General features: G+C 40.0%; 1 protein-coding gene across 1 annotated transcript in view; it reads right to left on the reverse strand.

Moving 5' to 3' along the window:
• The window catches only part of LOC130222076 (gastrula zinc finger protein XlCGF57.1-like), a 622,680-nt gene that overhangs the window by 514,225 nt on the left and 89,357 nt on the right, over positions 1-19,098 (reverse strand). Inside the window, exons 2-3 of the mRNA XM_056454700.1 lie at positions 18,194-18,343; positions 6,536-7,212 (exon numbers count right to left, since the gene is read on the reverse strand). Coding sequence (XP_056310675.1) covers positions 6,536-7,212; positions 18,194-18,278 — 762 coding nt within the window. The 5' untranslated portion in view covers positions 18,279-18,343. The remainder of the gene's footprint in view (positions 1-6,535; positions 7,213-18,193; positions 18,344-19,098) is intronic.

Consider the following 19,098-nt stretch of genomic DNA (forward strand, 5'->3'; position numbering starts at 1 on the left):
TCATTTTCACTGTACAATCTTTAAAATCCCACCATTTCTCTCCAAATCTTACACTCACATCTTTACTTTGTTTATTTTCTTCCATATTTTCTATTCTTGTTAACCATTCTGCTGGTATGGCATTTTTAATTGTCGTATTCCTTTATTAAGTCTTGTCTGTTAAAATCCTCCTTTGCTTCATCCATCACATCAATAACATACTGCACCGGTAAGAATCCTTCCTTAAATTCATATAAAACATCCTTTACTCTTGTTATTCCCACCTCCCACCATTTCCTAAAAAACACCACTTTCTCTTGATTAAGAATGTCACTGTTTAAGAATAAAGGCTGATTTAAAATGTTCTCGCGTCCTTGTATATTAAAATGTACACAAGTTAAAAATTCCCCCCATGCTCCAATCAATTCTTTATAAAAATCTGGTAGACCCTCTGTCATGAATGTTTTCATCCTCATCCATAAAATATTATCTCCCATATTAAAATTGCCACTTTTACTTAAAAAATATTCCATTGTTCTTTTCCATGCTGCCTTATTTTCTTCATCCAAATATTTCCTTACCATTTTCACTCTTAAGCTGTTTTTTCTTTGCTCCACGTCTATTAAACCTAGTCCCCCTTTGCCTACTTCTCCAATCAACATTGCATATGCTATTCTTGGAGGCTTCCCTTCCCATAAAAAATCTAAAAAACATTTTTTCAGCCTTTTTTCCATCCACAGTGGCATTGATGACACATATAAAATATTCCATAATTTAGAAACCATTAAAACATTCAAAATTAAAACCCTCCCCTTCAAAGTTAAAGACATTAATTTCCAAAACCTCAGCCTTCTTTCAATCCCTCCTAACATTTCCTCCCACATAGTTACTTCTGCTTTCTTTTCATCCCTCCCAACTACAATGCCTAAAATTTTAATTTCATCCATTTCCTTGAATGTAAAATGTCCAGATAAATCCTCAGTTCCTCCAAATCTCATATATACTGTTTTATCTTCGTTTATTTTAGCTCCTGATCCCTTACAAAAATGTTGCACTGTTTCCATTGCTTGCTTTACACTTGCCAGATCTTGTAGTATTAATGTAGTATCATCAGCATATTGAAAAATTTTGTTCACTCCCCCCTCTACCTCTATTCCTTTTATTCGTTCCTCGTGCTTCACAGCTAATCCCAGTGGTTCTGCAACTAAGGCATATAAAAGTGCACATAACCCTGTCTGATTGATCTTGTTATTTTAAAACAGTCCGTTAAAAAACCATTGCATTTTATCCTGGTTATAGCTCCTCTATATAAAATCTGAACCCACTTAATAAAATTTTCCCCAAAATCAAAACTCTTTAGCACTCCAAATAAAAAGTCATGCTCGACTCTATCAAAAGCTTTCTCAAAGTCCAGACTAATTAAAAAACCATCTTTCTTCTTATCATTTATATATCTTATTGTGTCTTTAATACTCATAGTTGTGTCAGCAATGTCTCGTCCTTTTATACTATATGCTTGGTTTGTTTTGATTATGCTTGGCATCACTTCCTTTAGTCTGTTAGCTAAAACTTTTGCTAAAATCTTCAAATCAGTGTTGAGCATTGTTATAGGTCTATAATTTTTAAAATCTACTTTATCCCCCTTTCCTTTGTATATCACCTTCATTAAGCCCATCCCCATTCTTTTATTTACCCCACCATTCTCAAAAATCTCATCATATACTTCCTTTAAAATACTAGATAAAATATCTTTAAAAACAATATAAAATTCACTTCCCAACCCATCAATTCCTGGACTTTTCTTTTTGTTCAATTCACTAATTGCTCTTTTTATTTCTTCTTCTCTTACCTCCTTGTCACATTCTCTTTTTTCCTCTTCTTCTACTCTTGATTTGATTAGCTTTAGCAATTCCCTTTTTTCTTTTTCTTTTACTCCCTCTGTGCAAAACAATTCCTCATAATATGATCTTATTTCTTCCAAAATCTCCTCATTTTGTTCTACTATGTTCCCATTTTTGCTCCTTATTTCTTTAATCATTTCTGCCTTCCCTCTTCTATTCTCTAGATTAAAGAAAAATTTAGTGCACTTTTCCCCCTCCACTGTAAATTTAGCTTTGCTTCTTAATCTTGCACCTTCAAATTTCTCCTCCTCCATTTCTTTCAGTCTTCCTTCCAGTTCTATTATCTTTTGTATATCTTTTCCATTCTCATTTTTCAATTCGTTTTCTAGTTTATCTTTCAGCTCCTTTTCCTTATATTTTTTACAATTTTGTAACTGTCTACAGTATTTTATTGTAAACTTTTTAACTAAATGTTTCACATTCTCCCACCACATTCTTTTGTCCTCATTATAAATTTCATTCCCTTTTTCCTTTTGAATAATTTCCTTTATACTCAAAACATAGTCTTCATTCTTTAAAACCGCTGTGTTTAAAACCCATACCCCTGGCCCTCTTTTCACATTACTCCAGTCTAGATTCATAAAAATTGGCTTATGGTCACTCAGACTTGTTTCTTCATATTTGATCTTGCTTATAAACCCTTCCACATTTCTTGTGCATAAAATAAAATCGATTCTTGTTTGACAAAAAAAAATAAATAAATTCCCCACTGTCTTCTTGAGTACTCTTTTGTTTGTTGTAGACTGTTGGGGAGGGTTGGTAATGGAGGTGGGTGCTTGGTGAAGGGATGTAGAGGGAAAACTGGAAGAGGGGTAATGAGTAGGGAGAGGAAGAGCGTTAGGACTTGTAGAGAAAGACTGGGTAGAAATAATCTGGGTTGAAGAGTGAGGGAGGTTGGAAGGGAGAGAGAATTGAGGAGGATTAAGGGTGGAAGGGATGGCTGAAAGAGTAGGGCTGGAGTTTTCACTGGAATGTGGAGCTGGAGGCAAAGGGAGGGGGGTGGAAAGTCAGAGAGTGGCGTCATTATCCGGTGGATTGTCCATGTTTTGGAATGTTATGGTAGGTGCAGTTTGTCCAGTTCCATGGGATTGCTTTTTATTGCTTTTCTTGGTTGCTTTCTTTAATGCTCCAGAGAGATTTCGTGCATGTGGAGCTGTGGTGGGTTGAGGATAGGGGGTGTGGTGGCAGCGAGCGGTTCTGCTGTCCTGAGGGGGCGGAGTTGGTGATGAGATGGATTCTTAGAGTTTTAGTAGTTTCATTTTATTGCAGCTGTTGGGGATGGAGATTCCGGCATTTATGAGGGTCTGGCGGCGTTCGTTCACAGTCATCTTGTTGAAATTGAGGGATGATGATCTTCCGGAGGCGTATGAAGAAACTAGAAAAGGTGGGTGGCGATTTTGAGTGATGGGGGATGGGGATTGTATGCAGCATTGAGTCCTTGCTGAAGAAGAGAGGATAGGCCTTCGGCCTCTTATTGGAGCCTCTGTATCGAGTCGGCTTCTAGGCTGGGCTTGGTGTTGTTGAACCCGAGCTGGTGTTTCTAGGAGAGCGGAGTTTCTAGTTTCATCAACTAAATTGCTACTAGTAAAAATTGGTTTGTCCTCCACACACTTCTCCCCCACTGTTACATCCTCTCTTCCCTCAAACATACACGGTTCTCACTTCTTGATGTAAATAGTTCAGCAGAAACACTCCACTTTAACATCCTGCCTAGGTGAGATCAGTCCTGTCTCCACCAGACCAATGCACCCTACTCCCTGGCTGTCAGATAGTCTGAGAATGGTTAGTGTTAGGGCATGTTCTGAGATAACATAGAACAGCACCCAGGGCAACAGAGAGAGCATAGCACAAATCAAAAGCCATCACTGACCTCAGCAGGCACCAAACCCAGCTGGTACTATTAGCCTCCCAATTCCATTCGACCAAAACCCCATACTACCACAACAAAATATTCATTTACAAAATACAACTCATAAAATCAAAAGACAATTTGTGAATTAACAAAAATTGGATTAGTGAATTTAAGAGTTGTGTGCTACTTCAAAAAAAATTCCAGAGACCTAAGGAGAACACTAAATGTGTCCCTCCTTGGCAGTGGCTTTCTTTGAATACTACATGTGTTTATTGCAACCAAGTTAATCAATGGTTTTTAACCCTTATAGCAGATGAATCCTTCTGCGTGTGTCTGAAATGTATGATATCTGGTGCTAAACAAAAGCTAGTGATATTTGCAATACATTGGTGTAAACGAAAAACTAGTATCAGAAACATTATTTGTCTTGTAACATTTGAGGTAAAATAGTAACGAATTTACAAGATATTTTAATACACATAAAATTACCAAGCAGTCTGTTAATGACTTACCCTGAGCATAATGATACAGGGCGTGGGCCTGCCCTCCATGGCAACTGCTCATTGGAAGACACGGCCGTAGAGATGGACCGAACCAGATCACTTAAAAACCTACTGCAACAGTAAAAAACTTTGCTTTTTGCATTAGTTCGCTGCTGCTCTCTGCCCTCTCTCGCCTTGCTTTTGGACACTGCACTGCCATGCAATCGGGCCGCAAAGAACCTTCCATGCAACCTATTAAAGTTTAGGAACCGCAGAAACTGTAAAAAACGTCTGCAAACCAACTCTCAGCAGAGTCTGTCACCCCGGTATCCCAGGACAACTTCCCCTCACAAGCGAGTGAATCCCAAGGACGTCACTGAAGCGGAGTCACCAACCAATCAGGAACGCCGTGTTTTGTCGAGGCCAGTCGGCGAAGGAAACTCAAACAAATGTTGTATTTTGCTGATCTGGTGCAAATTGATCTTAAGCAGTTAAAGATAAGCCAAATCTCTGCTTTTGTGGTTTCTGAGGTGTGATTCTAAGATCGAGAAATATAAGCTAAAATTAATTTGGGACGGTTGTCAAATCATTTTGCACAAACACCAGAATTGAGAACCACTGCTCTGAGGTACTCAAAATAACAAACTAACACACTCAACATGAATTGCCTTCCTAAAGTTACTTCTCTACTTCAGTATATCCCTGTAAATATTTCTTTACAATATTTAAATCAGTTTGATAATTTAGTCAATTAATTTCTTTGGAACAGTAAGCAGCCTAGGTTGCATAAGAGTACATTGCAACAGCCAGTTGATAAAAAAAGGTTTGGGGCTTCCTGAGCATTTATTTCATTAATGCGCCTTCAGTCTGAGACACCTCGTGCACTGGTCCATCCCTCCTGAGAGAGCTCCATCTTGGTTTATGGTTGAACAAGCCATCCTACTTCCCCTTCCACCACTACAGTGATTATCCATCTATTTATTTATTTCATTTTGTAAATAAGTTATTTTGAGGCTGATCTCAGAAATATAGATTTTACTGACAGAATTTTAGGTGCAAGCTAGGACTGTCTCTATTATTTGCAGATAACGTTGTCCGTTTGGCTTCATAGGACATGGACCTTCAGTATGCAGTGGGACAGTTTGCTGCTGAGTGTGACATGGCAGGGAAAGAAACAGCACCTCTTTATCAGAACATTTATCACAACCGGACACATTTTGCAAAGTGTTATGACCCACTTGTTCGTGTTGCACCATAAAAGAGAGATGAGCTTTCAAAATAGCCTGAATGCAAATCATTTATTATAAAGTGTAACTCATAGAACAATCAATCAAAGCAACCAACATAGTCTAGAGGTAATAATGAAGATTAAGAACTTAGGATATAAATCACAACAACACTTTAACTACATGATACTGCAAAACAATGCAAAGTAATGCAAAACAAAACCATAAGGTTAAAGAGTCAATAAGATGGCAGGTCTTGACATGAGGACTCCTGAGTAGCCACAGCTACAGGGTAGCTAGCACAACAACTTTTATATACCCATTGAGTAATGCAGGCATCCAATCAGGATTTACCACACACTCCAATCTGGAGTCTAGGGATCATCACAGTGTATTAATATTGTAAAACTTAATACCTGTCGCTCTGCCTAAATCATAAAATATTCATCAAGTTTGTATTCTACTCAAAAAAGTAAATGTAGTAAACTAGAAAGAATCTTGAACCTAAAAGTAAAGAAACTCACTAATAAAACATGCAACACAGGACAATTGAATGAGCTTTCTAAACTGAGGCCCTGGTACATTGCAAACTAACCATCCTGGAGCTCCACCTTGTCTGATGTCCGGTGTGTTCTCCACTGTGAATCGCATGGTGCTGTTTAAATTTTGGAGCTGTAATAAAAGTCTTCTCACACTCAAGCACATGTACTCTTTCACACCAGTGTGGATCTTCATGTGTTCATTAAGGTTTGCTGATCGGTTGAAACTCTTTCCACACTGAGTCCATGTGAATGGTTTCTCTCCAGTGTGGATCTTCATGTGTTTATTAAGGTCTGATGAGTAGCTGAAACTCATCCCACACCAAAGCTGCGGTCACACTAGAGTTTGAGCATGCAAAATTCTGTTGTACGGTGCTGCAAAAAGGAGCGGGATTAAACAAGATGATTAGACATTAAAAAAGTGAGCGATTGGGTCCATATTTTACATTTCTGTCCAGAGAGGTCATGTTTTGATCTACGATCTATGGGGAGAAAAGTCCAGTGTGACCGCGGCTCAAATGCAAGTGAATGGTTTCTTTCCAGTGTGGATCTTCATGTGTAGATTAAAGTTTGATGATTGGCTGAAACTCTTCCCACACTGAGTGCATGCGAATGGTTTCTCTCCAGTGTGGATCCTCATGTGTTTATTAAGGGATGATGATTGGCTGAAACTCTTCCCACACTGAGTGCATATGAATGGTTTCTCTCCAGTGTGGATCCTCATGTGGTGATAATGGGATGATGAATGGCTGAAACTTTTCCCACACTGAGTGCATGTGAATGGTTTCTCTCCAGTGTGGATCCTCATGTGGTGATAACGGGATGATGAAAGGCTGAAACTCTTCCCACACTGAGTGCATGTGAATGGTTTCTCTCCTGTGTGAATCCTCATGTGGTCTTTAAGGGATGATGAATGGCTGAAACTCTTCCCACACTGAGTGCATGTGAATGGTTTCTCTCCAGTGTGGATCCTCATGTGGCCATTAAGGGATGATGATTGGCTGAAACTCTTCCCACACTGAGTGCATGTGAATGGTTTCTCTCCAGTGTGGATCATCATGTGAATCTTAAGATAGCCTTTTTTTCCAAAACTCTTTCCACACTGAGTGCAGGTGCACATGAAACGATTCTTGCCTCTCCTTTTCAAAATACCATCAGTCTGTGAATGAGTTTTTTTCTCAATTTTGACATGATGTTCCTCCTCTTTACTCCCCTTATTCTCTTCAATTAGGTCTGAAATAAAAAATAAAAAAACGTTAGTTTTCACAAAGTCTCAAAAATTCATCAAAAGCTGAAAACTGAAAAGACACTGGAAACATTGGCTACACACACTGTAATTTTGATGCACATTAAATGTAAAAAATCAGATAATATTTTGTTTGGTCCATTTACGTGTACACATTTAAGCAGATTCAATTCAATTCATCTTAATTTACATTGTAAAAGCACTAGATAAATAGTGTCACAGCCGCTTAACATAGAAGTTATAGTGAATAGAAACAGTGTCAGTCCAGTTTTCAGAATTCCTACATAATGATAGGACACAGATTTGAAAGCTGTAAATGGCCTATTTTTAGTCGTATTTATTCATAATTACAACAAAATGTTTTTTCTAAATTTTGTAAAGCAGACAGGGAATACTTGTTTATTCTGTGCCTCACTGGTAAACACATCAGAAAAAAAAGTTCTGGGGTAACAGTTGAACAAACAGCTGAATATTTGCTTCGCAGACATGAGACATACCGGTACAGCATCTGCATAAAGGCTGGAATGTGCACCTTTCCCATTGTGTGTTGTTGGGTCATTTTCATCCATTCCGGGGTGATTTTGAGGCTTAATTTGGCCAAATCTTTCTCTCTGTTTCAGCAAACGGACTGATATTTGGGAACATCTTATTTTGACATATTCTAGGAAAACATTACATTACACTGGGCAAATTTACTCCCTTTTCGTTATATTCATGGCTGTTTTTTTTCTCCATTGGTCTCTATTATAACAAAAAATTTTTGATTGCAAAGCCATGACAGCATATAATCATACATTTATGATTGTTGTTGTTTTCTGTGACGATAATCAACATTGTTAATTTGGTCTCCACCCATGGGACAGCGAAAAGTAAACTGGCTGAGAGGAGGAGAGTTGAAGAGGGCAGCATTATGTGGTGTGCGGAGGAAAGAGAAATTGACTGTTGCAGTGCGGGGAAATGAGTAGAGAAACCGGGTCGAGACGAGCAGTGTAAACTTAACGACTGTTTGTGAGAAACAAAAAGCAAAAGTATGTATCGAAGCAACAGAGCAAAGACTGCCATCTCGTACTGGAGTGTTCGTGACGTCTGTGAACGAGTGCATCACCAAAGACTTTAGTGCAGTGTGTTCTAAACAAAATCAACTTACTGATTTATCTTGCTGGCATAGAGTCAGCTGCCGAAAGCCTTTATCCCGCAGTCGACAGTGTCAGAGTTTCCTGTTAGGCACCCGAGGCTGCTACTCACCGGCTGGGTTCGTCGACACCCTCAACCTTCACATCCACACCTCCACGTTCGCCATTTCCCTCTCATTTCCCTTGACCCCTCCGCTCTGTCAGTAAAAAGCAAAAGTTTTTGTTCCCCTTCATAAAGAAACTTCAACATGCGTCTGGAAACCAGACTATGGGAGTTCGTCAGACGACCTATCACTTCTGAAGATAAGAAAATGGGCCAATCAAATGCCATTTGAATTGGCGGAGCTTGGCTCCACAGCTGATCCTGATGAGCTAATCAATGCTATATCAGTCTGCTGCTGGAGTCAGCTCACTAGAATTGTTGCTTCAGACCCAATCACGAGACTGAAGACACGATATCTGCCAACCTGATTTCAAGTTTACTCACCAGTGCAGGGGAAGACTCGACAGTGGCGGACGATCTGGGATTTCCTGTCCCCTGAGCTGGTGTGCACAAAAGAGTTTCCATTTTAAGAGGCAGATTCCCTAAGAGAGCCACACAGTCATTCAACACGTCTTTTTCAAGACGCTATTCTGACTGTGCATTTCTGCATGTGGTGGTTCCTATCTCCAGATGATGGGCACGGGTATCACATGACAGGTCTGGGGGTCCAGCATGTTGATGCGGTGCCCGCGGACAGCTCATGCTCTCACTGTGACGGCGTGGCTGTTGCACAGCTTCAGCTACCCCTGTTGCTCCCTGTGAAAGCGTGGACCCCCCACTCCTCCACAGCGAGTCCAATCCAAGCTTCGGATGGTTGTGCAGTTCATCCCCCAGGATGCCCGTGCGTCCGCTTGATGACACCGTAGATCAAAGGTCCATTACGACATCGGAGGGCGAGCTGTTATTCTTAGATGACAGACCGGGCTCTCTTCCATCCTTCGGGGTGCATTGCGGTTCTCAAATCGGACATAATGGCTGCGCTTCCTGGGCTGTTTTTGCAGTGCGGCTGGAGATGGCTTGTCCCCCAGTCTCACTGCCGGACCAACTAGAGGGTGTAACGTGCAGGCTGATGTAGGATCTTCCAGCCCCCCCTCCCCTTCTAGAGGGTGTTTTTTTATCCACCCGTCCACATGTGCTTCTGCCTTCACCTCCCTTGATGGCGAGGCAGCCAGTGGGTACGAATCGATTCTCAGGTGGTGGGCGTCACCACCTGGAGGGGTAAGCTGAGACCCCCCGTCTAAGGCGGGTGGGTTATCCGTTTGTCACACAAGGTTATAATAGTTTGGGATTTTTCATTAGTTTTAGTTTCTATTTCGTTTTGACTTTTTGTTTTCAATTCTGTTAGTTTTAATTAGTTTTAGAGGTAGATTTACTAGTTTTTATTAGTTTCTATATTTTGAAATGATTTAGTTTTAGTTTAGTTTTTATTAGTTTCAGTATTAGCTTTTGTTTTTTTCTAAATAAGGATATTTGTTAGGTGCAAGTTTCGAAATCAATAAAATAAATATTTTGTAATATAAACTCAGCCTTGCATTTTTTGAAACATGTATTCAGAGAACACATGAACACTATAATCTACCACAACCATCTACCCATCCTTAAATTTAAATACAACAGCCCACAAGATAGCAGCCTTAAGTACAATATGTGTGCAAGGCTGCTTCTGAGAATAGACACACAGTAGTGATGGGCAGGGCTGGATTAACCAATGGGCCTTATGGGCCCAGACCCGCACTTAGATTTTGCCTACTCTTCATCACGAGGAAGACAAGTAGGAATCATCAATCAGTGTGTGTATTATGGAGGACTCAGATTCCTAGAACTGGATTGGGGAGGTGTTATCCAAATCCAAATGTGCATTATAAGTTTGTAGATGTTATACATTAAAAATACCCTTAAATATAAATTTTTAGTACTGCTTCAGTGAACTTGAACAAATATATTAAAATCCATCAATTTGCCCTAGTTGTATTTGTATTTTTTTTTTTCAAAATGTGCTTTAAAAATAAGTTAAATCTTTGTAGACTAGAAATATATGTACTGTATATCATTTATTTTAAAAATGTGGGCAATACGTTATATAGATTATTTTATTTACCAAATATTATATTAATCTTATTTTTTAATTCAACTATAGGGGTGTGGCTAAGTAGGGGGCCTACAAGACATTGTGCCCAGGGGCCTCTGAATTATTAATCCGGGCCTGGTGATGGGAAGTTCAGATTTTTAAAGCGGATGTTGGGACTCCACATTATGTAGTCAGCAATAGAAACTTCAGTCAGTTAAAAAAAATCACCATGATCTGAAAAATGTCTCACAGTAAAGTTTTGCAACCCAACTAAAGCAGGATTCACTTATTTAAATTCCATTACGATTGTTTGTTATGAAATAAACTTACGTTTTTCACCAGATCCTCTAATTTAAGCCCTCGGTTTACCCGTGCTGCAGTTGTTCACGTTTAGTTCAGTCACGGCAGGCTGTCAAATACTGTTTGTGTTTGGTTCACTGAATTTTGCATGCGCAGTATTGTCGGTTCACCGCTTCTCAATGTAACGTTACTGTTCTAATAACTGAATGAGAGTATATATTGGATTATTTATAGTCAGAGGGGGGTATTAGGCTTGTTAAAAGTAAGTAGTTTGTGAATAAGTGCTTACTGGAGATGCGAATTGTTTCAAATGATTCAGTTCGATTTGGTGAACTAGTTTAACCGGTTCACTTAGAAGATCCGGTTAAAAAGATTCGTTCGCGATTGTGATACAGAAATAAAACTCATTATTGGGCACAAATGTGTTAAAGTAATAATTAAAGTGTCTGTATTTAATGCTGTCACCGTGCTGCTGTCATGTCCACTCGTTTTTGTTGCGGGAGCAACAGCGAGGATGACTGGAGGAGAACCGGCTCAATCTGGCCAATGGCAGCAAGACTACAAACTCTGAGGTGCCGTATGGGTCAAACACCTGCAGCGCAAATTCTATTTACTTCTAAACGGCTTACAGTAAGATAATGTATTAAATACATTCACAAATTACAAAAATGAAGGAGGTTTTTGCTATAATTTTAATTAGTTTCAGTTAGTTTTGTATGTACACACTACATTTCAGTTAGTTCTATTTTTTTTTAAACTCTCGTTTTTATTTTTATTTCAGTTAACGACAATTATTTTACATTATAGTTTTCGTTTTCTCGTTTATTTTCGTTAACTATAATAACTGGTAATAATTATAATTGGTCTCTCATGGCCAGAGCCCACAACACTGCAAGCCATGCTGCTTCTGCTTTCACGGGGGCGGTTCTTCCCCAGGCTTATGCATAAGCTTCGCACAGCAATCGACTATGCTCTCATGACCTCATCTCTTGGTGGGCTCGGAAAACTGCTCTCCCCATCAGACCTATCCTCGCTGGCCATTCCTTGCCGAGTGTGCTCTTCTTGCGACTCCAAAATGCTCCACCGTCACAGTCCATTCCACTGGCCTAGCTCCCGCAGTGAGTTGATGCTCCCGTCACAGGTTGCCGTTAAGTCTAGTAATCGGACCGCGAAGCGAACCTGAGGTGGGCCGCTTGGAGAGGAGGAGAACCGTTCTTTCCTCGGTGGAGGCCGGGGCTCCCCCGTGAATGTATGTAGCAATCTGAAAAGAGCGGCTTTTCCTCCCTCTGGGTGTGGAATCCCAATTGCTGCCAGCACGGGACGCACGGTCTTACAGATCTCAGCTTTGGTGTATTTCGCCACAGCCTTGAGGGCGCCAGAGGATGAGCTTCTTTCTCACACCTCCAGCCACTCCACGGGATCCTGGGAGGAAGGTAAGAGTCAATCTCTTATTTTCACCTCTTCCTCGGGATGCTCCACCTCTCGGGGTGAGCACTCCCCATCCCGAAGCTGCCCTTCGTGGGTACGTCAGCGATTGTTCCAGAGATGCTGCTCATTTGGACTATGTCAGCCTGGTAAGCGCTGCTCAGCTCGTTATGGTAGCTCACGTGGGCAGTCAGACTCAGCTATGCGTTTCAATTCGCTGTTGGCCTCCCGAGTTCAGGGGTGTGTATTTAAGCGATTATTCGCTATGCCACCCCCTGTCTCGCGTAAGATTATCCATCCTGGCGGAGGATACAATCAAGCCAGTCTTCCAGCCGAGATGAAGAGTGGGTTTACACCCCCCTTCATCGTATCCAGAGAGCAGTGGGTTATACCAATCCTATCTGCGCGGTTTGATCTGTCATCTGTTCAGGATGCCAATCGAGATTCTCATGCAGAAACGCATCGCCCCGTGCGTCTGTCCATGGGATTGGTTGCAGCTATAGACCTGAAGGACGCTCACTCCATGTCTCACTCTCTCCCTCCTTATACTGCGACGGGGGGCAGAGCATGGGAGTAACAGTCCTCCCATTAGTGCTCACCCTGTTTCCATGCGTCGAAGAAACACCCTGTGCCTCTTTGGCGCACGTGCATCTGCATTTTTGATTATTCATTGACTGTTATTTTTTTAGCTCTCTGAACTGATCGATTATGCACATGGACCTGGTGCTCTGGCAAATCAGCCTGTTCGGGTTTTGGGTCAACCGAGTACAAGCGGGCTCCCCCCCGGTCAGAGCTTCTCTCATCTCGGGTTGGAGCTGGACTCGATCTGCATCATGGTTCGCTTTTAGCGCACTGGGCTGGCGCTGCCCTGTCCGATTTCAGCGCTGGCTTCGCGATTGGGTCTCCAGATGGGCATGGCGCACAGAGAAGCACCAGGTGTATGTCACCGGTGTGTATCGAGCATGCAGGTTCGTAAACTGGACGCCGGTTGCATTGGCATTTCAACTGCCTGGAGCAGTTGATTAGGTTAATCCACATGTTGATTAGGACGACCAGCATGGCTGCGATAACGTACATCAACTGTTTGGGTGGTGTGCGCACCCGCAACATGTCTTAGTTCGTTCGCTATCCGCTCCTTCAGAGTCTTGCGACTAAAAAGCTGCACGCCGTTCTTATCCCCAGCTTACATGCTCTCAGGACCGGTATGTTTCCGGGAGAACAGAGATTCCACCCTGGTACGTTCCAGTTGTTATGGGCATGCTTTAGAGAAGCCCAGGTCATCCTGCTGTTCCTCCCGAGCAGCCCTTCGCTGGCTGCCCTCCCTGTGGGTTAGGCAATATGCATCTTTTTCCCAGTGAGCCTGCTCGCACAGATACTGTGCAAGGTCGGGGAGATGAGGAGCGGGTCTCGCTCATTGCACCTCTCTGGCCCAACCGGACTCACACTTCTCATGATGGCCCTCCCTGATAAATTCCCCGGAAAAACACTTCCATTTTTCTGGAACCGGCACCCATCTGGCACCCGTGTAGTGCTCTGGAACCTCCTTGGATTGTTTCTAAGTCCACCGCGCTCTGTCTAGGTGACCTATCAGGTCAACACAGTCACTCAGGACTAGAGCACCCTATTAGGCATGTTCTGCAGTGGAGTCTATTGGTTGTGTGGGAATTCTCTCTGAGAAAACCCCCGGACATGCCAGATTAGTGTAGTGTTTTCTACATCAGGATAGCTGGAGCGCAGGCTGTCTCCCTCCACACTGAAGGTTTGGCGTGAAATCTAGGAGTGTCAAAATTAATTGTTTCTTCGGTGCACCACGATGCAGACGCGGACAATTCAGTATCGGTTCAGTAATAATCATAACCAGTTATTATGTACTGACGTCATTTATCTCATATGCGCTCTGTCGCGAGGGAGGCAAGCGCGGGTATTTACAACACTCCAGGCGCCAACTACTTAACGCAGAAACTATGCACAATTTCACACTTACAGCAGAAGCATCTATTTCTCTGCGATTGAGGGAATGAAAGTGAACTCCATTTCTCTCTATCTCACTGTGGCCCATTTAACCTGGTGACGTGACTTTTCCTCTCGGCTGTTAAAGTTACTTCTGGATATAGGTCTGCATTCTCGTGGCTGTACCTGTGCATTGTCTTGGGACCCGACCAGATTTCATGCGGCGCGGGAATAAATTTCCGAATAAAGTGCAGGAGCAGTCGGTAACTGGTGAACAGGAGTGTAGTTTACGTAAGTTTATCTTTTCTTATCGAAAAAGTTTATCCTACTTAGTTATTCGCATGTTATTTATGCCTATATTTCAAAAGTTTTGTGCATCATGACGTTTCCATCAACTGATTTTTTTTTGCTCATAGCCTATCCAAAATGCACATAAAAATAGGTGGCTAGAAATGTACGACTAAGCGTGAAATACTACGTCATCTTTAAAAAAGGAAAGGAGACCGACAGAAACTCAGAGTTTAGAGAATAAAACCTGCTCCTGACCAGGTTGGGTTCACAGAGTAAGTTACCACGGTAACTGACTCGGGGATAAAGTTACCTCTCTTTCAGAAACAAGCTCGAATTACCCTGCTTCTCAAGTTTGACAAACCTGCCATTTTGAAACGGAAAACCCAACGTTTCTCTCATTTCAGGGATAAAGTACTCTGAGTTTTCACTTAATCTCCTTCCTGAAATGGGGCCCTGATCTCATATGCTAGTGTTTTAGAACTTCATTTGCCTATTGGAGAAATGACCAGGAATAATAAACGGCTACTTGCTCTACAAACAAGTGGGTTCATGACTATACATACCAAGAAAAACAAAATTAGAAAATATGACTTTGCAACAGGCGATGTGGTGGCGCATTAGATAGTACTTTTGCCTCACAGCAAGAAGGTCACTGGTTCGAGCCTCGGCTGGGTCAGCTGGCATGTCTGTGGGGAGTTTGCATGTTCTCCCCGCGTTCGCATGGGTTTCCTCCGGGTGCTCCAGTTTTTCCGCACAGTCCAAAGGCATGCGGTACAGATGAATGGGGTAAAGCTAAATTGTCCGTAGTGTATGAGTGTGAATGAGTGTGTATGGATGATTACCAGAGACGGGTTGCAGCTGGAAGGGCATACGTTGCATAAAACATATGCTGGATAAATTGGCAATTCATTCCGCTGTGGCGACCCCAGATTAATAAAGGGACTAAGCCGAAAAGAAAATTAATGATTGAATGACTTTGCAACATCAAGCAGCATTAGGCAAAAACCAGTATAAGATTCTGATGGTATGAAAACCTTAAATAAAAAATATTACGCTTTCACTGATTACAAAAAAAAAAAAACTAAAAACTAAAACTTTTTCCCCTTTGAACACAATATTTTTTCTTTTAAGAAACTTTTAAAATATTTTGGAGCAGTAAACATGTCAGGTCAAATATTTCAAATGCATCATTGAACATCATTTCTGCATCATGTGCATCAAATATATCATTACTGCTGTCTTCATTTGTTTCACAAACACAGAATACTTTACGATTTAAAACGGCATCTTTGGATATCTTTTCTGCTGAAGATACTGTTGTCCTGAAAAACTTCAAACAAAATGCAAAAAATTACACATACCGTAGGAATGGTATAGCAGAACATTTTGGCAGTTTTAAAACCTCGACTTTTTTTAAACTGTAGTATACCTTAAAAAATGCCTAAGCATTTTCCCATGCCTAAGCAGCATAACACTGTTTTTAGGATCTAAAAATTCATTCTTTAACAAAGTCTCAAGCAAAAACATTCCAATGGCGCCGCCTGCTGGTACGTGAAGAATATGGTCAGTACTGACAAACTTTACACTCAAATGTGTGCATATCATCAGCATGCTGTAATCCATTTCTTAAGTAGCAAAAGTCATTTTTAGACTAGTTCGTTGGCCAGTTGTAGTCAGTGCAATGCTAACGTTATTGTTCCACTATAGTTTGTTCCTTTTGCTTCATGTCGTCCCACAACAACATCATATAGTTTAGAATACTGTACAATGTTTTATAACAATTAATTATTTTAGTGACCATTTCATTCAGCATGTTTAAAATTGGGCCCTCCACGTTTTTTTGACATACTTTAAACCAGGGTTTCTGCAGGTTTCACCAAGTTAAATGTAAGACTTTTAAAGACATTATAAGACCATTAGGAATGAGATTTTAGAGTAATAAAGGGCTAAAGGCCAAGGAATTTTTCATATGGCAGAGATGGAAAAGATTTTTATTTGCTCTTAAAAAATAATATAATTTAATACATTTAATAATACAATAATAAATGAATTTTTAAAAAATTATATTTTAGATATTTCTTAGCAAAAGATTATAAATAGCTTTACTTATATCTACAACACTTTTTTCCTAAATAAACTTTCTATAAAAAAAAATATATATATAAAAAATGAACATTTAAAAGTTAACAACTATAATAAACTAAACCGATGCACAACAATCTGTCCAGGTCGATGTCCTCAGCAGTAAATACATAAAGCATGTTTAAACAAATGTTATTGTGAGGAAAATAATTAAACCATTATGATAGAGTTAAAATGACCTTTTTAAATAATAAGTTGAAAGTTTTATTGAGATGGATTGTTGGTGATTGTATGGGCTTTGGCCAGATTGGGTAGCAAAACATAAACAATGTAAAATGAAGACTTGTTTTAAAAAGATTTAAGACCTACAACACAATATTTCAGTAAATTTAAGACTTTTAAGGCCTATCTAATTTTTTGATTTGGAATTTAAGACATTTTAAGACCCAGCTGAAACCCTGTTTAAACGCAATAGCCCTGGTAATTAGTTATTATAATAATGATGTAATTCTAACTCAAATACTATCTGTGAGAACTAGTAGAAGAAGTTGATGAAAAAAGGAATTGTGACCAACGTGACATATGCAGATGGAAAGTACTAAGCCAACACTATCACTGTAATAGCAGATATCTTCTGTGAGAATACTGTAGGTCAAATATCGTCAGCTCAGTCAAACTTTTTTAATTTATTGTTTTTGTTTATTTTATATAGCGCCAGTGCTCAAGGACACTTTACAAACAGTAACAGTAACAAGTAAAGCAATAACCTTAAGAAGGTAGAGAAAATGGGAGACTAATAATACATAAAATAATGATAAAAGACATGAGAACAAGTAACGAAAGAAACTCATTCCTGTCTTTCAATGGCTGTTTCCATCCACCTACTTTGCATATGCGCATAAAAAAACGGTTGATGGAAACGTCATGCTGCGTATAAATTTTGAAAATGCACATAAAAAACGTATGCGCATAACTGAGTAGGATAAACTTTTTATTAGATAAGAAAAGATGCGCATAAATCACGATGGAAATACTTTTACCGAACAAATTTCAGTATGCACTTTAAAAAAAGGTCATGTGATTTTGTTATTAGAGATCATGTGATGATAAAAATGTGCGTAAATGGACAAATCAGCAGGCTGAGCACACTGTAGAACCATCTGAACTGTTGTTTTGGTCATTCTAAAACGCCTTACCGTTTAAGTATTAGTGTTATTATATTATTAATGACCTCCAGAATCAAGAGCGTCTGTGCTCCGCATCTGACACCTTCAAACGCCACCGCGCTTCACTGCGTATCAGGATTGCCTTTTGAGGCGCAAGTCATTTATTAGATGAAGAAAAGATTGAGGCAGCTTCTCTTATCGCAGCAAATTCCATTTTAACTGTTGATATTTGGCGCCAGTTAATCAGGAAGTGACGATTTTGTTTACTTTGACTCTTCGAATGGAAACGCTGCTTTATTTGCACGTCTTTTATGCGATAATCCAGTTTTGCGCATAAAGTTCATTTGCCTTTTTGGATGGAAACATAGCTCCTGAGTGTTTATGTGCATTTAGGAGAACTAGGCAGCACACTCAGGGCTGCAAGATGGATTTAATTTAGTATTCTTATTATTAAAATATATCTGAATGAGGATCAAATGACTGAGTTGGTCTTTGAGAATGAAAATCAACCTGTTTGTTCCTGCAGATCTTCCTGTTTGACTGTGAATGTTTCTTCAATCTTCAGGTCTTCACTCTCCACTTTAATAAACGCCATCTTTATAACAGTGTGGAGATCAGTCGCTTCAGCAGGAGTTTTTCTCTGTGTTTGGACCCTTTATCCTGTTTAAATGAATAAAACAATGAACAGAAACAAAATAACTTCTCTTCAACACTTGCTTCAACAGTTTCTTTATATGAGAGTAATTGACAAAAAGAAATCAGGTAAGTCTGAGTAAGAAACAATAGCCATAAATGAGCTGATTAAAATTAGTACTCCATTTCTTATATATAGTGATGTTTACTTTATGCTGTTTAACATAGACATTATGCTATTTAATAAATTAAACCTTCATTAAAACACTTATTACACACTTCTGTAATTTTTAGGTATGTTGTTTCTTTATTGTTTTGTTTGTTTTATTTACTTTATTGTCTGCTTACAGAAATGTTGTAGCTTTTTTTTGCACAAGACAAATTCCCTCTCTGGGACAAAAAGTTTATCCTATCTTTACTCAAACAATAGCCCTCATCACTGTGAGTAAAAGAGTACTTTGTTGTTTAAAGGGTTAAAATAATATTGTCAACAGCAGGTACATTATTCACCACTGAATAAAAAAAATGAAACTTTAATCAATCGCTTTATATGTGTAAACACTTCAAAACAAACCTTCTCCAGTTGAATCACAACGCGGGAGCGGCGCAGGCTTATGACGTCACACGCCACGCCAAAATAAAAGTCGTTTTTTTTTTTTTACCTTTTTTGCCACTTCTTCCTCTTCCTGTGTTTTTTTTGGCGGTTGGCAACTAGCTTTTGGAGCATTACCGCTTCCATCTGGATGGAGTGTGATTCAGGAGTTAACTAACCCATGTATTTC

The sequence above is a fragment of the Danio aesculapii genome, chromosome 4 (genome assembly GCF_903798145.1).
Source record: "Danio aesculapii chromosome 4, fDanAes4.1, whole genome shotgun sequence".
In the NCBI taxonomy this organism is placed as follows: domain Eukaryota; kingdom Metazoa; phylum Chordata; class Actinopteri; order Cypriniformes; family Danionidae; genus Danio; species Danio aesculapii.